The sequence below is a fragment of the Pundamilia nyererei genome, unplaced genomic scaffold, assembly GCF_000239375.1.
Source record: "Pundamilia nyererei isolate P.nyererei 1_Seehausen unplaced genomic scaffold, PunNye1.0 scaffold00100, whole genome shotgun sequence".
In the NCBI taxonomy this organism is placed as follows: Eukaryota; Metazoa; Chordata; class Actinopteri; order Cichliformes; family Cichlidae; genus Pundamilia; species Pundamilia nyererei.
Window position 1 is genome coordinate 2,071,864 of NW_005187501.1, and position 23,509 is coordinate 2,095,372.

At 38.2% G+C, this 23,509-nt stretch overlaps 1 protein-coding gene across 10 annotated transcripts in view; it reads left to right on the plus strand.

Annotated features, from left to right (window-relative positions):
- The first annotated feature begins 14,102 nt into the window (after positions 1-14,102).
- LOC102193390 (membrane-associated guanylate kinase, WW and PDZ domain-containing protein 1-like) overlaps positions 14,103-23,509 on the plus strand; it is a 98,572-nt gene continuing 89,165 nt past the window's right edge. For 5 of the 10 annotated variants that reach the window (XM_005740515.1, XM_005740516.1, XM_005740514.1 and 2 more), the window contains exon 1: positions 14,105-14,922. In XM_005740515.1, coding sequence (XP_005740572.1) covers positions 14,625-14,922 — 298 coding nt within the window. In that variant the 5' untranslated portion in view covers positions 14,105-14,624. Of the gene's footprint in view, positions 14,923-23,509 lie in introns of all 10 variants that reach the window. The other 5 variants (XM_005740511.1, XM_005740512.1, XM_005740513.1 and 2 more) reach the window with 2 other exon arrangements.

Below are 23,509 nucleotides of genomic sequence, written 5' to 3' on the forward strand. Positions count from 1 at the left end.
AAAAAAAAAAGAAAAAAAAAGAAAAGATATTGCGAAAAAAAAAAAGTTTTGCGCTCTATCAACATTAACTGCAATTCCCAGAGAGCTCTATTAGGAAGCAGGTGCACTGTTAGGATAAAACAGCTGGAGAACACACCAGAAACCATGGCAACTGCACTTGTTTTGCTGCTCAGCGTTTGCGACTCAACACAGTGTACCCATCCACCTGGATCAATGAATGTTTAATAACAGCAGTCACACAGTACCTTAATTATAGTTAAACAGCTCTGGGTGGTACTTGCTTGGCTCATACTGTACATCTGAATTACTCCAACGTATGTTAATTGGTGGTAGTGGAGTGCATAGATAGATACTTCCTCACCACTGCTACCACTCTACTCCTACCACTACAGCTACTGCTAATACATCTCCTAATGAAACTCTTACTACTAGTGAGAAGTTACTCATCCAACATGTTTAATTCACTGGTCTTCTACGTGTGATTTCACACGGTGATGCTTTATGATGTCACATTTTGTATTGTTAGTGCCCTCTGCAGGCCTGGATGCTAAAACTAGTTCAACAAATAAATCCTCATTCAACACCATACAAAAAGTTTTCATTTAGACATCATATGCTTGATGTAAAATAGAGGCATAACAGATAAACATATTTTATTAAACCACCACACCGGAAATACACTGATTGACTAATAGGTTGTATAGTATGGCTTACATTCTACATCAATCAGTAGTAGTAACATGTAATCAAGTAGAAAAAAAACTCACAAATGGCAACATGGATACAAAAAATGTAAAGGTAAAAGTATACAGACCACACAAAGACAATCTTGAAAGACTCAAAACAAAATCGTAAATGACAGAGCACAAACCTCATAAACAAACGTTTAACAAGTTCCCCAATTCTTATGCTCTTTCACTCTTTTTAAATAAGTGCCATTTTTAATTCTTAATATAATAACAAGCATTAAATGCAGTATCTGTCAAATCCATTACATTTTTACAGAATAGCAAGCTGAAAGATGTTGTGGTTACTGCAATCACAGCAGGATTGTGTGTACAGGATATCCTCATTTAAAAAAGACATCCTCCTCTAATTGCTTAGCTTTGTGACTTCCTGGACAACAAGCACACATATCCTTGCACTCACCAAACATCCTCTGTGTGGCGTTAACAATAATGGGCTGACTCATCTCTGAAGGAGAACAATGGAAATCTCTTATTGTATCAGTCTGATTGTTGTTATCTGTCTTGTGTGCCTGTTTTTTGTTTTTTTCCTCTGCTGCTACTGTGACTGTCATTACTCATCCAGAAACACAGTGCTGGATAGATAAAACTGTGACATCAGACCAGAGTAAAGCACTCTCAGACTGCCTTAAGTCTTTGCTCCATTTTTAACAATCAGTTTGGCTAAACTAATATGTTCATTTTGACATGCCTTCAACTATGTTCAAGAGTTTATTTGGTAACTCCCTTTAATACAGCCCGTGACTGAGGGCATAATTCCCTTTAATTAAATATAATTACATTGGTTTTTACAGGAAGCAAATAAATACTTATACTGTAAGTAAATTTATTCTGTAAATAATTTTTAGTACTGCATAAGTTAATATATTTTAGAGAAAAGAAGAAACAATTACATTGTAAGTAGCGAGTCTACATAAAAGTAGCGTCTCTTTTTCTGTAAAATACATGGAAGTTAGGCACGGCATCCTGATATATGATATAAGTTAAGCTAACCTAAGCTAATTATCTATTAGGGAATCACTTTGTTGGAACAAATGCTTTGTACCCATTATTGTAGCTACTCCCATTTATGAAACTTTATAGACATAAAGACTGGACTGAAAATGAGTGGAAAAAGCAGCCAATATCCAAATAAAAACTTTGAAAGAACTTCAGAAAACTGGAGAAACAGGAGAACTATTGCTCAAGGCCACTTCATTGTATTAGAAGAAAGTCTGGCTTCTTGGGAGCAAAATAAAAAGAAGGGAGGGGTGGCTTAGGAGCTAGCTGCCAGCTCAGCTTTGCAAAGAGACTGGGAGCAAAGACAAGGGCCTAGCTCTGCCCAAATGTAATAAACCCAGCCTACCAACACTCACTATAGAATGCTCACATTACATTTCTTTATATGCAGAAACAACTTTTGGTTTTTATGATTTTATAGAATATATTGGCTTAAAAGACTACAGTTCTATAAAGACTAAGTTGGAAAGTAGGTGACTCAGAAGAGCAGCTGGCAGGCTGACGGGAATCCATGAAGATGAAGAGGGATTCAAGGGCAGGCATGCAGATGAGTTACAGGTAAGTATTTTTCCTTACAGGTAAGGAGGCAAACTGGAAAGTTCAGATGAGTGGATTTAAATTAATTTTCATATAATCAGTCCATAAATTGTGGCTCATCTCTGTTCTTTCTCTCTTTTCTTTTTTTTCAAATTTCTATCTGGTTCTCCAATTGTATTATATTTTATTGTTTATTATGTTTTTATTTTGATGAGTGGGTTTTCATGGAATTCATGGAACCTCTGCAGTAATTTGGACTTCAGACAGGTTACTATGGAACAGACAAGAAAACAGGGTTGAAAAGTCCATAACACAAGGGCTACTGTAGATGAAGACACAGTGAAACACAATTACCATCCACAAAGGTGCTAACGATCCGGTGGGGAGTACCTGCATAAGCCGGTCCTAAATACCATGATGAACGACTACAGAACAGGTGTGAAGGTGAGAGCCCAGGAAGAAAGGATCTTCTCCCTGTAGGCTGTCCATCGAGGAGAGCCAGCCCACAACCTCAGTGTAAAAAAAAAGAGAAGCAGCGAAAGAAAGGGGGCTAGAGAGAGAAGCTATGGAGAAAAAAATGAGTGAGAGAGAAAGAGACGCAGGGAGAAGGGAGAAGCAATCATGACAGTGAGTGGTTTTTCCAGATATCTCCACTTTGGTCCTGTCTGTCCCAGGGACAATGTGCCGGATGTTTTGCAGTTTATTCAGATGCAACTTTGCAAATCCAAGCTGTGCTGCCATGTTCTTTTTATTGAGAAGAGGCTTTCTCCAGGCACCTCTTCCAAACAAGACATGCTTGTTCAGTCTTTTTCTAACTGTACTGCAGTGAACCTTTAAATTTAACACTCTAACTAACACCTGTGGTGTCTATTGCTCTTGAGTTTTTGCAGTTTCTCTGCGCAGTCTGACTTTGGAGTGAATTTGCTTGGATGTTAACTCCTGGGAAGACTTTTACTTTAAAAAATGCTATCAGTTCTCATTACGTAGATTATCAGTGCCATAAAAGTAAAAAATATTGTTAACTTATATTTCACACAACATAATTAATCACAGGAAATTAAAACATAGTATGAAATGTTATGGTTTCTCTGAAGCTTACCATATTATTTAAATCAGACAAACTGTTGTTTAATCATAACTTTGATTACGATACCTAAAACAAAGCTTAAATTCTTTGGAGGATTAACAGATGCATCATAAACAGAGCAAGCTAGACAGCTAATGTTATTTAACATAAAAAAGACACATCCATACCAACTGATTCTTTATTGTATGCCATGAGCTGAACATGGCCTCCTCTCTTTCAAAGATTGTGTCACACAGCTGATCAAAGAGTACATCTGATTTTGCCTAAACAGCTTCACTAACTTCCTCCTTCCAGAACTCCAGAGCTTGCTTTTCTTTTCAAATGAGAACAACCTCAAGTTAATACCCGATTAGCTTAGCCACCATAAAAATAGCCAACAAAGTGAAACACTGGAATTCTTCTATGAAAGAATATCAGGTCTAAACTGCTCACTGTTCTTGAAAAACACATCATAATTTGTGGTCTGTGCCAGCAGCTGAGTCGGATTGTCTGCTGCCTATTTTGATCTGTGAGTAGAGGTGGAAGAAAGTCATATTATCTTGTTTGGTGAAATATTTTTAAGTCAAGCATGAGATCTGAGGGGGATGAGAATCTCGTGGTTGGTAATAAAGTGCATTAGACTGGGATATGTGGTTACGTGTTAGTCTGGAGGCAGGAAATGTGTCTGTGAGCATGCCAGTGATGTAAGTTAACTTATCGTTGGAAACCTCATGGCCTGTATTCAGAATCTTGCTGAAGTTAACAATAAAAGTAGATTATCATTACACAATGACGCACTGGCAGATAAACAGCCTTAAAAGATCTTAAAAAGTGTGGAGTTTGTTTTTTTCCTTTGACTGCAGCAGAAACTGTATGTTTTCTTTTATGACAACCTTATTAGCAAATATTATTTCTACAATAGGGTCACTATTTACTGAATTTGCTCAGCTTTGACATGTTGTATTGAGTAACCTTTGCAGGCTGTATGTAGCTCCATGGTTTGCTCACATACACACTGATGGTCCTTACACAGTTTTTATGGTAATGTGCAAAATACTTTTTTTTTTATCCTGCATCAGATTTTGCCAATAGCTATATTTTAATGATTACTCAGATGTATTAACTTTTCCAAGAAAGGTAAAATGTTTAGCTGTTGCTTTGAAAAAATAAAATAAAAAATAAACCAGGATCTAACCTTTCTGTGCACATAAAAATCCCCCTTCATGTTACGCATCCATCATTTGTTTGTTTGACATGAAGTGCAAATCACAAAAATAAGCAACGACACCGAAGCTGCAAACGGACGTAGCATGGCTCTACAGTATTTAGAGGCTGGTAAGAATAGAAAAATGAATAAAGTGGGAAAAAAAGAGTTAACAGCTCTATGAAAACTGTATGTGGGTCAAGCAAAAAAAATCCAATATTTACTTATCCAGTATCTGACGTTGTTATAAAATGTTAGAATTAGATTCAATAAAATGATTGCCTGTCTTATGTGGATTTGCTATTTTTGTGAAGTCATGTTTTATGTGCATAAACAAGCTAAAACACCTGTATTTGACATGTTACTACAGTTAAAATCACATAAAAAAGTCATTATTAAAATTGATGCATTAACATTTGCATTATTAAAAGATACTTTTTCAGACCAATGTGGGCAGAAACAATACAAAATATTCATATAATTTTGTCAATCCATTAGTCCAGTTTCAGTGTTTACTATAATATTTTGTGACTTCTGCATTCTCTGTTTTTGTCATGATCCTGGGTCCTTTTGACCCAGCGTTTTGTGTTTTCTCTTCGTGATTTTGGTTCTGTTCTTCCTCTGGTTAGTGTTTACTCTGTTCTGCCCGTGTGTTCCTGTATCTAGTCCGCGTTTCTTAGTTTGTGTCCTTTCATGTGTAAGTTCCTGTTTTATTGTGAAGGTCTGCGTCTTATGTGAGTGTTTCAGTTTGCTTCCCTAGTCTCGTCATGTTAATCACTCCCAGCTGTGTTTCCCACCAGTGTGTAATCTCCCTGTGTTCTCTGAGTGTATTTAAGTTGTGTTTTCTGTCTTAGTAGTTGCTGGTTCGTCTGCATTATTTCCCCTCCGCCATTCTGTGTTTATTCCTCCGGCTTCCTGGTCATTCTCCCTGCAAGGTACCCTCGTTCGTGCTCTGGTTTTGTGTTTAGTTTAGTTTTCCCAGTTTAGAGTTTTTACCGTTCTGTTTCTCGCCACCCCTTTTTGTTGTACTTCTCCGGTTGTAAATAAAGCTCACCCTCCACTTAAGCAGTCTGCATCTTGGGTCCGTTATTAATCCACACGGCCTGCCTTGGCAAACCGTGACAGTTTTTCTTTCAACATTTGAAAGTTCACTTTTCAATCTTTTATCCTGCAGCAGATTCTACAATTAAAGATATTTTCTGTGATCACACAGATGTCTGCTCTTTTCCTACAAGGATAACGTGTTAACTCCAGTTTAAATCTAATATTTCCACTGACTGCTGCACTCCACAGTGGACTTACTTTCCACATACCGTACTTTCTAGGGAACAAGATGAAGAGATTGGGAAATATTAGATTTAAACATTTGTTTTGCCTGGAAGCTAACATTTTATCCTTACAGTCAAACTGGTATATACTGTATTTCATGACATGAAAGACCCTTGAAGACATAGCCTGCTACAGGACAAAAGGACTGAACTGATTCCTACATAGAGGTTTTCTACTCTGCTTGAGGACTCAAAATGCTTTATACTCATTCACCAATAAACACACACTTACATACATGCGCTTTTTTCTATGCCTAAGTGCTTTCTAACATTCAACATTCATTTACCTTGTGTCACAGGTGTCCACACGTGCAGAATAAACAATTTCACAACAAACAGTGCACTAGATTAGAATTTGCATAAATAACCAACTTTGTCTTTTTAAAATCTCTTTGCTCTGTTTCCCAGACTAAAGGCAACACGAGCTTCTTCCCTCCGCTGCTGCAATGTTCTCTGTGCCTGAATAATTCAATATTGCTCACTGTCTGCTGCTGTTGTGTACTGCATGGTTAAGAGCCAGTGAAGGGGAAGGCTCAATGCATGGGGACAGGCCTTGTTTTCTACGCCCGCAGCCAAGCGTGCATCTTATGTAAGGGAGGGGGTTGGATGGCCAAAGTACAACATCCACAGCATAAAAATTCATGTCGCTTTGCCATCATGTCTTTTTCCAGCCCTACTCTCACTTTCTACAGTACAACCCTAGTAATGCTCTACCTATTTAATGTTAGGTCAACATTTTCATCACAAATTCTAAGTTGTTCTGCCCTCAGTTCTTCATCTTTCATCGCTGGCTCCACACCCACCTTGTAGTGAGTGAAACAGGCAGGAGTTCTGACAGGACATGAAAACCATTTTAGACTTCTCGAGGAAAATTGCATTTTAATAACAGTGTTCTATGTTCTGATCATGCAATTTTGCTATGTTAAAATAAGATATAGACTTTAGTTTTAAATGTAACTGTGACACATTGAATGTACTTCTCCAACTTCTCTAAAAGGGAAGAACCTTGAACCTTGTCTCCTCTGAAACATCTGTGATGTGAGAATTCAATTGGTATTTGCATTATTTAACAAACCCTCTGGTCCTCTGATCTTTTGCAGGTATACCTGAGTCTGTTTCCCATGATCTCCCACTTCACAAACAGTATGCCCCTCAAATATAACCTTGAAATTCAAATAACCATAGACTTCATCTTTTCAGCAAAGACTTTGCTCAAACTTCAAGTTATTTTTCAGAGGTTGTCTGTTTAAAATACTTTCACAACATTAAAATACAGCTTTTAAATGCATTTGCTCTCAGATACTCATAAATGTAGAGCAATATAGCTCAACACAAATGAAGCACAGTGTGTGCATTGCACAGCCAGGGCATGTGGGCATTTTTTTCATGAGCAGCAGAAATAAATCTCACCAAAGTCCAATGACCAGCTGTTCATCTGTGCTCTAATCTCTTTCACATGCACAAGAAGGCATCAGCTTGCCCACATTTCACACTGTTGTCCTCCACAGCAACATGTAAAGCAGCTATAATTGGTATCTTTATAACACACATGAATACAACTCTGTATATTTACATAGAGGAAATTATTACTTTAAAAAAGCAAGGGAAGAAAAGTTAACACTGCCTAGTAACCGCGGCAAACAGTTGGAGACTAGATTTGAATCAGTTGGATTTTTGTTTTGCAACTAACATGACAGATATTTCCCTTGTTTAAAAAGAAAAAAGTGAATATTTGACCAATCACCAGTTTTCCTGTGTTTCAAATTGCTGGATGTTGCTGTTAAAAAGTTCCAAGACTAATCCTGTTCCACTTCAATGGCACTGCACTGTCACGCACATGCAGATGATAACGGCAGTGACCTTTTTGTGACCTTTTTTGCTCATGGAGCAGAGAAAACACCATGTTGAAGCTTGCAAGGATTTTTGTTAACAGGTTCAGAATGAGCAGTTTTCATTCTGAAAGAGTTCACTGTCCTCTGGGAGAAACAAACCATGTCAAGTAAGTTTCAAGAGATGAGCTTATTCTGTTATGAACTTTTAGCACAAAGGATGTTGTGGTGTTGGTTTAATACTCTGCTTGCTTACTATAATTTGAAAATGTTACATTTTTAAACTGCAGTATAATTACAACTACACACCTACCACACTTACCAGATTCAGCTCCAAGAGCTACATCAAAAGCTTTGCCCTCCTTTTCAAAGAGAAATGAAAACCCAAGGGTCATTGTTTGGACACCTAGGAAGAGTTCCATATCACTACGCAACAAAAGACAGTTAGTAAAAGAGTAAAACAAGATTTGTTGCCTAATTTAACCAAAAACAACCTTATAAGCAAAGTAACCAAACTGTTTAATGGCAACTCATTGATAACTGCATGCTATCAGCTAAAATTTTATCACATAGTGTACTGTATGTCAGTGTTTTTCAGCATTTTTCAGTAGATATTTAAACACCTAAACCTTCACTTGCTCAGTTTAGCTAGTGTCTATGTCAATTTCCATCTACCAAGGTTAGCTCAAATTAAACTAAAATTAAAAATTAACACAGAAAAAATATTCTGATAGGATTAAAATATAAATGTTTGAAAAGTTCCACTGCCTATTTGATTTTTTTCCTCTCTTTCTCTCTCCCAACTTGTAAAATCTATGTCGATGGGATTTTTTCTCATCTGTGTTTAGACAGCAGTACCTTGTGAAGGGCTTATGCTACCACGATTCTTTATTGAGAGTGAGATTTCTACATAATTTAAGGTCTTTGTTTTGTAATAATTGTTCTGATCTTATTAAATTTTGGCTTACCATGCCACACATTTCATAATAATAACAAAAACTACATTGAAAGCAGAAAGTCCACTTTGAAAACTAAGTGAACTCAAATAAAACCGATAAACTCAAATTTTAAAAACCGTAACAATGCTGCCTCCCACACACACCAAAGACATGCCTTTTATCTTAACACTTTCATGCATTATGACTACCTCAATCAGGACTTTTTTCTTGAGTATTTTATTCATCTTTAGGCATGAAAAGATGAATAAAATAAAATACTTTTTTAAAAATACTAAAAAATCCTGATTGAGGTAGTTATAATTCATGCGTGACAGGGTTAAATAACAATAATTTCAATGAAACACATCATACATCTATAGTAACAATAAATGGGTGGCAGGGTATGGAGGGACACATCAGTGTCCAGTGTAGTGGTTTATGTGCAAGTATACCATCAACACTGAGACAAATACAAGCAAACAGCCTTTGAATAGCTGTCCACATGTGTGAAAGGGTTAAGAGCTAAATCTGAGTTGACCTTGGGTGTAGGTGTGAATGATTGTCTTTGTCTCTGTGATGGATCAGTGTATGCCACCTCTTTCCTGGTGTAGGCTATAACCCCCTACAAAGTTGCACAAAGACTTAAAGATAAACTTTTGTCTCATGTTTTCTGGCTATAAAAGTTTTTTACCTCTCATATATTATATTTTTATTGGTAAAGTTTCAAAGTAATGACATTTAATTCAATGTGTAAAAGAATGCACTCGCACAATAAGGATGTACTTGCAGAAGGACTTGTGTTTATGGTGCAATGCATAAAAGCACTTTGAACAGATCACCTAAAGAAAGAGAATTCTTTACAAAGCGAACAATGGGGGGGTTCAATGAAACACCTCGTATTAGCACACCGCGCTCTCCTTGATACGATAGATTTTTCGCCCTGGCAGCCACAAGAAATCTGTACAATCTTTGACTTGCTGGTTAACATTTAGCAGCTGTGTATTGATTGTGAACTTTATGTACCACTCACAGTCAAGCCTTTGTCATTAACAAAGAGATTTACTTTACTTTCTTTTCATGTAAAAGAAACTGTTTGTTCAAATTTTTAATGTTGTGAGTTGAGTTATCTAATTATTATTATTAGGGGCGATCGTGGCTCAAGAGTTGGGCGTTCGCCTTGTAATCGGAAGGTTGCCGGTTCAAGCCCCGGCTTGGACAGTCTCGGTCGTTGTGTCCTTGGGTAAGACGCTTCACCCGTTGCCTACTGGTGATGGTCAGAGGGCCCGGTGGCGCCAGTGTCCGGCAGCCTCGCCTCTGTCAGTGCGCCCCAGGGTGGCTGTGGCTACAATGTAGCTTGCTATCACATGTGTGTGTGTGAATGGGTGGATGACTGGATGTGTAAAGCGCTTTGGGGTCCTTATATAAATACGCTATATAAATACAGGCCATTTACCATTATCTGCCAAGAGTGTGTGGAAGAGTTTGTTTTATGCATTGCTGTCTTTAGGGCATGCATACTTCTTCCTTTTGCTTTCATTTGACATTAACATCTTTTAACATGTCATATAATGTTCACGAGTACAACTGGTAAAAAAAAAAAAAAAAGCACACATGTCAAGGGTTTCTTACCTCTCCTTTGTTGTATGTTTTGGTCTCTGACAATTATATAAAATAAGTACACCAGTAAAAAGAAAGATAAATGTTCTCTGTCAGTAGCGCTGGAATTCTTTAACCCAGCAAAGTTATGTAACACTGCTCATTATTTCAGATTTAAGCCTTACAAAATGTACATTATTTAATTTGGGTTCAAAGATTTTATAGAGTTTAATCAAATTCAAAGTATGCTCACACACACACACACACACACACACACACACACATGCATACACACACACATGCACACACACATGCACACACACACATGCACGCACACATGCACACACACATGCACGCACACATGCACACACACATGCACGCACACATGCACACACTTGATCCTCTTCAGAATTTGAAAGTCTGTTTGCCTCAAAAGCACCCTGTTATGTTAGCAATCAGTCAGACTTTAATAATGTATTGTGTACTTTGTAACCAGATTATGTTACTCAGAGACCTGAAGCTACCCTCTACTAAGGATTCAAAGCAAAATAGTTACGCAGTTGGAGATGTAAACTGTGTAAGTGTTAGCGTGTTCTGTTGGTGGGTATAACAGGAAAGATGTGAGGAGTAGAGGCAGTGAAGATGGACATGTTTAAATACCTGGACTTAAACATCCAAATAGCAGATAGTGCACAAGAGAGGTGAAGAAGCAAGTGCATTCAGGGCACAGTGGCTGGGGTGATTTGTGACAGAAGCATACAGCAGCAATAGTGAAAGCAAATGTTTACAAGAAGGCAGTGAGACCTGCTGCAGTGTGATTTATGGTTGAGAGACAGTGACACTGTTCAATAGACAGGAGGACGAGCTGGAGGTGGCAGAGTTTCATTTGGAATGACCAGGATGGACAGAGTTAGAAATGAGTATAGAACAGGAACAGCTCATGTTTTGCATTTTTAAGGCAAAGTTTGAGAGGATAGAATAATAATAATAATAATAATAATGGATTGATATAGCGCTTTTCAAGGCACCCAAAGCGCTTTTACAATACCACTATTCATTCACTCTCACATTCATACACTGGTGGAGGCAGCTACAGTTGTAGCCACAGCTGCCCTGGGGCAGACTGACAGAAGCGAGGCTGCCATATTGCGCCATCGGCCCCTCTGGCCAACACCAATAGGCAGTAGGGTAAAGTGTCTTGCCCAAGGACACAACGACCAGGACAGAGAGCCCAGGGATCGAACTGGCGACCTTCCGGTTACAGATGCAACATAAACAATAAATTGTGTGGGGAAAAATCAACAGAGTAAATAAAGTTTTGTAATATCCTTAATAAAACTCCAGAATTGAAATGTTGGCATATTTCATTTAACAAAAAGGTTAATGTCCACAGCTGCCATTACATGGAAGACAGGAGTGGTTTGGCATTGTCACCTGACTTCATATTCTACCTCAATATACTTTATTGAGTTTCCCATTTGACTTACTTGACTGGTATATGTGTATCATGGTATACACAAAAAATGGTATAGTCCCAAAAAATCCCTTTACATTTTTTTTTAATTGATTATCTTTGGCCTGTCAAATTGTCTGGTGTGAAAATGAATTATTGACACCTCTCATTAAATCGAATCTCCACTTTACCCCCAGAACAGGTTGAAATAGTTAAAATAACTCAAAATATCTGCGTGTGTGTGTGTGTTCAGGGCATTTACATTTTACAAATGCAGTAAAATGTGGTTTGATTGCTGGTTTGAGGGTGTATGAAAAGTGTCTGAAACATTAAGCTTTATTTTATTTTTTGAAAACTGGCAACTTGAATCAGCATTTCTTTGATTTTTCTTTCACCTTGTAAGTGATCAAACAGCAAATGAACCATGTACAGTACATTGTTTCATTCCAGACAAGGCCCACAAACATATATATGCAGTGGAGGTTTCAGATGGTGATGTAACTGAAGTTCTTCATCTTGGAAATAGTTCACCTCTCCACTCAGAATACAGCAGTGCCAGGGATGTGTGCCATGCACCATGACTTGCAGCTATTTATGCTGACTTCACCACCACACGCCCACCTGTTTTGAGAACGTCATGTGATGTGTGACCATCACAAATGAGCCCACTTTGCAACACACAGAGGAAATGATAGTAAAACACGCAAAAACATTTATAAATCAAGTAAATTTAGATCTTAAAAGAAAAGGATTGATGCCATTTCCTGGTCATTTGAAACGAACACTTTATGAGATAAACAGGAGAGGTAAAAAGTGTCACTGTTGCCTCACCATGAAGACTCCCAGCACTCACCAGTGAGATGAAATGGGATGGAAAGCTGCCTTTCATGCACTGCTATCCAGGCCACTGCCCTCACAGTGGTAGAGTGCCAGTTACTGTACTTTATCTGAAGAGGCAGGAAACACAGAGAGCCTGTTTTTCCCTTGCTGTGCCATGTGTTTCTCACCTGATCCCTCCTCTCTTTTTCCAAACTGCAGAAACCACAGCATTGCTCTAGGTAATGTGAATGTGGACACTGCAGTCCATTGACTGGGACTCTGTTTAAATGTCAAAAATCACATTTTGTTTGGTCAAAGGAAGCAGAAAATGAAAAAAAAAACTTTCCCCCCAACAGTAAAGACAAAATTATTTGTGAGGTTAATAAAAAAAAAAGACTCATTAACTTAAATATCTTGTTTCACTTGCAAAGATTAGGCAACAAGCTTGTGAGACAGTTATGTCTGCCTGAGTTTGGTGGCGAGATCCTAACTCTCTTTGATTCTTTTGAGTGACTTCCTCTCTTTGAAGTTGACAGGAACATGGTGGAAGTTGCTCTGGTACTCTCTTGTGAATCTGTTTCAAGGATTTTCATGAAACTGCTACTTTAGGTTTTTACTTCCAAAATGCATGTTATGAATTGTTCTTGGAAATGGTGACCAAGCAGCATCCTCCACAGGTTCGCACATTCCTGCAAGCCACAGTGTTTATACCACCAACTCAACAAAAGGGTAACATTCTTAATAAGCAGCAACTGCTTGCTGTCTGGGACATAAAGTAATACATGTATCTACCTCTGAGATCATAAGTGCTGAAAATTATATATTTTGTATGTATTTTTTTAGTAGAGTAAAAAATGTAGAATAACACTGGATTTGGTTTTCTCCACTAATAATCTAGTTTAACTTTACAGATTGTGATTTATATGTTTGGTTAACACATTAAATATTACATGCTAAAACACATTAAATTCTTTACTATGTATAAAGTTTCACTGAATTGTGCTGATCATACATTTTTCCAGTTTTCTTTTCTGTGACTCGTTAATGTCAGTCTATGCCAACTATAATTGTTCTATAACATTATACTCAAGTAGTTTTTTTTTTAAGTCAAGGCATTTACTTACCGTTTATTAATCTTTTTGTTGTTTGTTTGTGGTTTCCTGCGGCGATTTTATTTAACTATACGCGGATCTTTCGTGTTTCAGAACTCTTTAACAACTTAAGGCGACACCACTGAATGTAAAGTACAGTTTTAACTTGAGTTTGTACTGCATTGAAACACCAGTTATTAACAGCCAAGGTGTGACTGAATTTACCCGTTTATGGTTCATGATGTGTTACATAACTTCCGGTTTTGGACTTTGAACCAAGAGCGCTAATAAACACGCAGCTCTTTCGTGTTCAGAGAGAATCGGCTCCCGCTGTGTGTTTCCTTTATTTGTGAATAAAGACAACAGGCTGGATCTCGCGGGGGATTAGACGCAGAGATCGTTGTAATCCGTTTGCGGGCCGGCAGGCGGGGAGGAGCTTAGGACCCGGTAGGTGTGGGCCGGGTAGGATTTTTCCTCGTGGAGTAGCAGCTGGACGCATGCGCCCCCCTTCCACTAGTTGTCGATCCCCAGCCCCAGGAGCAAATGAGATGAATTGTCGTGTTATACCTGCTTAAAGGCGCCGCTGGTTTGTGTGAAAAGCTCAACCTGCTCACGGGATAGGTGAACATAAACATTTTTATTCTTAGTAGAAAGTTTAAAAAGTGCCAAATAGTTAAAGGAAGGGGGCAGAATTAAACGATGAATGAGGAGAAGAGTCTTTGGATGTAAAGCTGACAATCTGAGAGCGGATTAGATCCCACTGCGAGGAATCAGAGCGTGTGCTGTTGTGAAAGATGCGGAAACAACATCAGAAGCAACAACCATCTGGATTTTGAGACACTGTGATATTTACATGCACTGGCAGGAGGATGTCTTGGCTCAGGAGAAGAGTGAAAATTCTCCAGATTGGACGCAAACACACTAAAGTTTTCTTTCTGGGACAGTTTCAGGGCTGTGAATCGGATGATTTTTGCACCGTTCCTCGGATCTAACGGGTTTGGTTTGGACCTGAATCACCATGTCAAAAGTCATTCAGAGGAAGAACCACTGGATCACCAAAGTAAACGAGTGCGCGGTCATCCGGGACGCGTACGGGGAGCTGAATGTAGAGCTGCGCGGCGGAGCTGAGAATGGAGAGTTTCCATACATCGGGCAAGTTAAAGAGGATGCTGTGCTTTATCAGGACGGCAAACTTAACGAAGGAGAACTGCTCTTGGAAGTCGAGGGGCTGTCTGTGTCTGGATTACCTCTGTATGACATTTTTACTGTGATCAGTTGCTGCAAAGGTCCCGTAAGATTGAAAACTGTGCGCCAAGGTAAGTCAGCCATTTAAAAAAAGTGATGCATGTTTGCATACATGCATGCACGCGCGTGCGTATGACAGGTGTGTGGGAGAGTGACTAATGTACACATACAAAGCAGCTGATGAAAGCCAGTGGTGGCTGTTGTACAGCTGTGGTGCAAAAAGCTCATATACAGTAACAAAATGGGGATGTGAGTGAATTAGGGCAGAGGAGAGCTGCTGATGCTGCTGCTGCTTCTGCTGCTCATCCCTCCTCAGCAGCCTGGAGTCTTCACTGGATTTGACATGAAGCTGCCCTGACAGTCATCCTGCCCCCATTTGTCTAATATTACTAAAGCCACTCTGGGTCAGACTTGGAGCGTCACAGATTAGACCACCTATAATACTTCCTGTTTCTAGGGCTGCCACTAATTCTAAATCTTGTCTCTTTATTTGTTTATTTATTTTAGATTTTCTAAGGAGTAGAACATGTGAGACAGTCCTGAGGCCTCAAAGTTAAACTTGAACTTGTTTCTTTGTTTGTTATTGGATAAGGTTATTTTGGAAGCTGCAATATTCGGAACACCCCCCCCCCCCAAAAAAAAAAAACTATTTAGAAATCAGATTTTATTGTGATATTTTTATTCCGAGCGTCTCTTTCCAAACATTCACTGTTTAACAAAGCTTGCAGTGCCTCCTCTCTGGGGAAATCATTAACTGTGTTATATAACTGTGGGTAGTGTCAGTGTAGCATCTTTGTACTGTATGTCCATTAGTGGCTCCACAGTGAATGTTTCACCTCTGAAACTGAAGTCGCGACCTCAGGGACAAGAGCTCAGCACTAATGCCGCTCTGTGTTTGCAGAACTGGCATTTGTTTGACACATAATCAGAGCATGTTTGCATCATGGGACATTTTTAATATCCACAGTGATCCAATAGTTTTCTAATTATTCTTAACTCTTATGGAAACACTCAACGCATAGACATAAAGGATATCTTGGCCCATCTGTCATTAGTTTCTTGCATTAGTCAGCAGATTCTCCTTGTCTCTTAATTAAAGGAGGGGGATAGTCTTTGATTATCCGAGTAGCTCACAAGGCTTTCATTGTGCCTGGCAGTCCACTGGGCTCCCATGCAGAACCGGTAAGGGATAGCGATCCAAGTTGTCCCAGACCAGATGACAGGCCGTTGAGACAGATCAGATCTCTCTGCTTTTCATTCCAGAAAGCTGTGGGTCGTATTACACGAGACCACATCACCTCGGTACTGTAGGTGGAAACACAATCAGCATGTGCAAGTAGACGGTGCCCACAGGTGTGTCGCTCCCTCAGAGGAATGCACAAAGAAAACACCTGAAATAAACCTGAGCATTCCTGCAGAGAGTGTGGAATATTAAACTTGTGAGATCTTGATGCCTGACGCTTTTAAAAAAAGCTGTAGAATACTCAGCAAATAACATGTTAAAAAACCTGTTCAATAGAGGTCAGAAAGATTTTTAAAAAGGGTGATTTGGTTTGGTTTTCTTTAGTTAGTTTGTTTTTTACGAAGACGATTACTTTATTTACCCAGAACAAAGTGGTAAAAAAAATTTTTTTTAAAGGAAAATAAGCTAGTTATCATATGTGTCTAATGACTATTGACAGTAAATAACTGTAAACTTTATCTTTGGATTGATAATTCTTTTTATGGTTATAAGGCAGAGAGGGTGTGCCCAGTAAATGTAAATTGTGGCTTATAAGTACAACAGGCTTCAAAGTAACCAAACTGCAAAGCGTCTAGTATCACAGCTACAGCTGCTAACTCTGCCAGATCACAATAACTTAACTCCTTTGGTATTTACAACAACTGTATCCATCTGCCTCTTTCACCTCATGTTGAATGTTTGCTCCGCACCTCTCCCCTCTGAAAACCTCCAGCTCATTCAACCCGAAATAAAAACAAAGTAAACCATAAAGGAAAACACTCCGAGGCAATTGGCCCATACTTTCCTTTTTAGCCCTTCCAGAGGGCTGTGGTTACTTCAGATGTTTTAACAACAGTGATACTTACAAAGGTCAGGCGAATAAAATAGTTTTCTGATGTGGCATAACTTTCAGGTTAAAGTCCAAAGAAGGAGTTCTTTGAGACATCTTATGACTGTGACCTACTTACGCAGCTCTTCTCTGTTATCATCGGTTGAATCCAGCTCAGTGATGAAAGGTTTTGTTGTCACTGTGTTTTGAGCTTGAATGGCTGCTACCTTGGCCAGGTCTCCCTTGTAAAGGAGATTTGCTCTCAATGGGACTTCCTGGTTAAATAGAGGCAATTATAATAGCCTGACATCTTTTAGTGTCTGTAAAAGCGCAACAGTTCTATATCAGGTCATTTAGTAATACTAGACTTACAAGAGTGCTAGTGAATGAAACTGTTTGGGTGTGAACAGTCTTCTCAACAGTTGAATTATTTGTCTTTTAAGAGAACCACGATGCCCTCCAGCAGCCAAGAGTCTGGGGGTTTATGATCATGAGAGGGTCTGGGCCAGGTGTCAGGCTGTCTGATCTCAAGTAGCCCTTACTCCCCTTAGATCTTGTGTTGAACCTTAGCCAGACAGAGGGGAATCAGGCCAGTCTGCTAGATGCCAGGCATTCCTGGGAGGTGGAGATGAGCTCTTAATGGAACACTCTGATGACACTGGCTAGACTTTTACACATAAAATTTTAAGTTTTTTACCTTTTTAGTTAGTCCTTTAGACCTTCTCTTGCTTTCTGTCATCACCTTGCTCAGTCCTTGGATGCAGTGTGGTATAGTTATTAACAAGACTATCTGTGTAGTCCTTAAACGATTGTGATAGTAAGCATCTGTCCTTACAAACAGTCACTAACAGCTACCTGTGTGTACATTTAGTATCACCAGACTCACCAGTTAATCATAATTCCCATTTGGGAGCACACCTGGCTGCTTTGATTGAGTTTACTCATTTCTATATGCTAAACACATAATGTTTCCATTTTCATATTTTCTTCGGTGGCAATAAAACACTATTAAAGATATATGTTGTTCAGTTCTTTATTTAAATGTTCTTGTAATGAAATATGAGCCAATCCAGTGTTGCGTTATGCAAATTTTAGAAGTTGTGCAAATCTAGATAAATAGCTTCAGGCACAACTTTTCTAGCTGGGTGCTTTTCAAACCATTGCAGCAGAAGTGGGCACAACCAAATGATAAAAGCCAGTCAAACATCACATGGTTGAGGACATTCACTTTATTTATTCATAACATTATATACTCAGACAGTGATGAAAACTTATTTGATATAGTTCATTCTTTTTTGGTCAGATTTCTGTTACTTCCACTCAGATTTTTGATGCTCAAAAGAAAATTGCAGTTATTCAAATGCAAACTTTAGTTTGGGTCCACACAATAGTACAGAAATAGACCCCTGTTCAAATGCATAAGTTTGTGAGTTTCTATAAAATTCACAACTTTTTGTACTAAGGGTTAAAAGTCGCCTGATGATGGGCGTGACCACTTTGGATGATTCGTGGTTCTGCTGGATGTCACGTCAGCTATGTTGAGTCACTGGACTCGACCTCTTGACTGTGTTGTTACAACGCATTCTCTCTCCAGACTAGTTTTAAACTGATGCATAGTCAGGAACCCTTTCTCACCACGGTTAAGTTACCTCCTTTCAACACGGGGAAGAAGAATAACCTACAAGTCAACATCAAGAGGCGATCATATGACCTTCAAACAGAAGACAAGAATTTGACTCCTTGCTGGGACAGTTTTCTTTAGTCACTTACTTACATTTTTGACTATACCTTTGCTGATCTAAACCTAACCTACCTTGTCAGATTTAGTCTTCACTATGTTAAACAAACACTGCATTAAAACTCCCATTTGCAACAAGCTTTTCTGACATTGACCGATTATGACGGTCCCAAAAAAAAGCATTTTTGCTGTTTTTGCCGTTTCTATTTCAGATGTTGAGGGACAACCATTGACCTTTACTGGACCTCATACTGAGGCGCATGCTGATAAATGTCAGTAAAGTAGTACAGCGTGAAGCCTATGGGTCCTGCCTTTTGTATGTGATGATTTCAGAGCGGTTGGTGCCATTTGATGTGTTGTTGATGGTCCTCACATAGACAGACCAATAGTTTGTTTCTAGGTTTACCTGGTACAATAAGTGTAATATTCTATTTATAATTAATTAATAAGCAAATGTATGTGTCTGTGCAGTCCATACAATTTATGGATTCAACTTACCTCACTAGTATTAGCTCATGATGGAGCAACCCGCCCTCTTATCCAAATAATTACTTCTAGCTCTAAAAATGAAGACTGGCTTCAAAACTGTATTCACAAATAAATGTGTGATATGGCTGCATCCATCTGTTATAAATAGTTTATATGGGAAAACAAATAGGAAGTATACTTAGCAAAACTGGATTTAATTGTAGCTTGCCTTTAAATTCTATGTTTAAAACTGACTGGGATTTAAAGGTTACACTATCTTTTATGTGTGGTTAAAAAGGCTTACAGGCATCATGACAGTGTTTGCAGACGCAGAGCTCTTCCCTTACAGGCTTATTCCAGAATGCAAGTTCCTTGCATTTTTTAAGGACGAAGACTTTGTCAGTCTTGATTAAAAGCAACCGACTGCATGTAAGTATATCCTTGAAAGGCTTGTCAGGGGCTCTGTTCCTTCTGCTTTTTCCTTTCCTTTCCTTAATCGCCTTCTCTTTAAGAGCTCTGTTTTAGACAGCTGTTTTAGACAGCAGTGAGGCCTCTAAGATGTTTTGTGTGTTCCTGTCTTTTCACACTTATGCTTTTTGTGTGTGCACAGAATAAGATTTTGACATTATAAGAAATGTTACTGTGGATGTCTTCAAAATAAGTGTAAATATAGCCGTACTTTCTTGTGACTCATACTGTATGCTTTTTTATGGTTTATATGCTGCAGTTTTACTTGATGAATGTTAATAAAGGCAGCGCACCAGTGAAGGAACTATACAAGGAGCACATAAGCAGCTTGTGTCATTCAAGCTTGAACAAATGGCTGTGCAATTCACAGACTTTGCCTCAGGTGTCGTAACAATGAGGTTAGGATGGAGTGCAGGCCAGAAGGGTTACAAGAAAAAACCAGTGCTGTGCATGTGATGCTCTCTCAGGCAAAGACATTCATTCTTTGTACTCTTTAGCCTTGCAAAAGTGGCTTGTCAGGTGTACATTATTTTTGCATATATCAAACCATACAAAACCTGACATACAGTGTCAGATGTATAATTCGTGCTTTGCTTATTCTTTGCTTGTGTTTTGATATTTAACTTTACAGAAGGCAATTTACTGATGTTAGTGTTATATTTTGGCATGAGGACTAATACTTATCGCACTATCAATGAATCAACCAGATATTTTCTTAAAAAATCATTTAATGTATTTTAAGCTGAACTGCTGTCAGTATATTAAAGTATGGCCATGTTGTTTCACTTCATAAGTCTCAGGACCATATCAGTAAATTTTTTGTGTTTGAAGGTGAACCTTCTCAGTGGTAAAATGTAAACTAGTGTCTGAGTATCAGTTATTTTGACAGTCCTGCTTGGTAAGCTCGCATGGTACCTACAGTACTAACCACCAACAGGGGGGTCAACCAACAGGCTCACGCTCCATGGTCATTACCAATAAGATTCTGATCATCCCCGTCTAGCGAGATGCAAGTGATATGCAAAGTCTTTGACAAAGTGAGATTTGAAGTTATCATATCACTTGATATTTTATGAAGTTCTTCTCGTGGATCATTTTGAGCATGCAAAATTTATCAGCATCAAGAATTGTTATGTTAATGACTTTCCAAGTTTGAGGGGAATACTATTCAGCTAATCATTAGCAACAATTATGTAGTGTGCATGAAGGTTATGCTTTGAAAATTGAAAAGTGCTTGTAAAATGACAAATATGACCTTGAGTGTAATTTGAGTGAAGATCCATTCGGTGATTTCTGTGATCACTGAATTTAACAGGAGCTTTTTGACATCTACAACCAGCTTTCATAAGAAAATGCTGTGTAGAAAAAAACATATCCAAGTGTATGGTTGATAAAGTGACAGCTTTTCAGACTGTGCAGTTCTCATCATAAAAAATGTGCTTTATTTGTTTCCAATGACCTCAGCTTGAAAGGAATGCCGTGGTGATAAAGAAGGGTAAATTCATGTCATTAGGTTCATGAAGAGATACTCCTCCACAGCAAAGCTGTAACAAGCATGAAGAGCCTTCTGGGTGTAAAAAGTGCTCACTGATTTACTCTTGCTTATCATTGCACACAGAAAAAGCATTGCAGGCAGTGTGTTACTGTATGTAGATTTGCAAAATGCATTCAGCTAAATGTCTAACAAAAAAAAAAAACTCATCACTTTCCTGTTTCTTCAAACAGCAACTTCAAAGACTGAGAAATGAAGCCAATAAAATAAATAAATTAAATGGCCAATTGAGGTTGGCTATAAAAAGTGAGTCAGATGTAGTACCACATGTTAGGTTGGTTAACTCCAAAGAAGAAATCGGCAACTTTTGGAGGATTTTTAATTTAATTTATCCGTCTGATCAAAAAAAGTTTAAAGAAAAATGGTTTGCAGTGTGGACAAATGCACAAAGAGCAAACGTCTCCAGTGTTGGTCATTTTATTTTATTTGCTGCTTAGAACTGATTAGCAGACAATACATCCATAGATCACGGACCAAGCACACTGGCTGATAGCTTAACAATTCATTTTCTCAAAAATGTGGTCTTTTCAGACCTCAGAAAACAAGATGGTGAACTTGAAGCTTCAACATGGAAATTCTCTGCACCAGTGTGTTACTCCACGATCTCTAAGCAAATCTTTTACAGGCTTTTTAGTCATAATTATGAAAAAAAAAAAAAGAGAGACAAATTTCAGCCCAAACTAAAAGGAAAAATGTTTTTTGTTGCAGAAATGTTTACATATAATGTCTTAGTAGTTTTGAGACAAGAAAAAATGAAACCCAGTCGTAAAATAAAGGACACGAATGATAACACCAGGGTGAACACATGTAAATGTGCAAGTAAATTTGGAATCAGAAAAAATAAATAAAATTTTGAATATCTATTTTTAAATTGGTTTATCTATTATTGTTACTTTGAAATGACATATTTCTTCATAATTTCAAATGGTTTATATTTCAGGACCAACTGCAGACTCTATGTTTGTGGTTTGTCCCCATTTAGAGGCCACGCCTGTGCTTCTGATAGTTTTACTTAATCTAAAACTGACATTATCTTTTTTGAGATCATTATTTCACCTTCATCTGCATACAGACATGCACATTACCAGTAATACTTGATCAGTATAGGAGTTTGAACTCAGCTGAGGTTATTTATTTCTCTCTGTGTTGCTGTCTTTTTTCTCCTTTGTTACTGTGCTGTTTTCTGGAGTAACTCTCATATGCTGTTATCTATCTGAATATATATAAAATCTTATTTCAATTCAATTCAATTCAATTTTATTTATATAGCGCCAAATCACAACATAAGTCGCCTCAAGGCGCTTCATAGATACAGAGAAAAAAACCCAACAATCATATGACCCCCTATGAGCAAGCACTTTTGGCAACAGTGGGAAGGAAAAACTCCCTTTTAACAGGAAGAAACCTGTTAAAGAAGAAACCACAATAACTAGTATGTGAAACCATCAAAAAACAGAGCTAAATGGCAAATACGGGCCCTTTTTGGTCATGTGGCTAAATAAGCACCTGCAAACATCAACATGTAGTGTTCAGCTACAATATTTAAATAGTGTTTTCAGTGTCAGCAATTCTTTATGATACACATAAACATCTTGGAGTGCTTAGTCATTTTTTTTGAGCTCCATGGAAGCAGAGTATGATTCGGTGTAAGGTTGAAAGGCCTTCAGGTGTAAGCAATGTATTATATACACTAAACATGATACCAGATGCACTAAATGTGTAAAAAAGCCAAATAAGCCTTGTTTGCACTGGGCATTTTGCAATTTGAATCATCACTGATAAATAGAGTGGGTGTTATAAGACCTGTTTAGATAGATTGGATTTATATTGCTTTTTTCTTCCTGAGTACAGTTGGGTTGAAACAGGGAAGTGGTGCAGGTATTTGGTAATATGGATACGCTCTTTTAAGTAATCTATTGTTTTTGGTTTCTACAGAAACTTTTGTTCTTTGACGTTTGCCTGTAGGGCTGTGCGTCTTCTGGGAATTTCGTGAAGAAGAGCTGTCCGAAGAATATACTCAGCACACGAATGTCTTTGATTTGTCCTGCCATAGCCTGCAAACATTATAGTGCACACCAATATTCACTTTTTCAGCCTGGTGACACAAGTAGCAAAATAAGAGGTTTTTAGATTTTAAATAGTATCACAAGAAAATACTCATTTAGAGCGAAAAGCGCTGATCAACTGGTAAATAAACTATGTGCTGCACATGTGTATGAAATAGTCCCTTGTTAGGCATCATTTCATTGAGTTAAGAACGTGACTATGACTCAGCAAACTCAGCAAACGGCTCTGAAGCTGTGAGCAGGATGGATTCAGTTTCAGTGGAGGTGCTTAGATTTATGTACTGTGTGTTTTAATAAACTGGTGCAGTAGCCAGT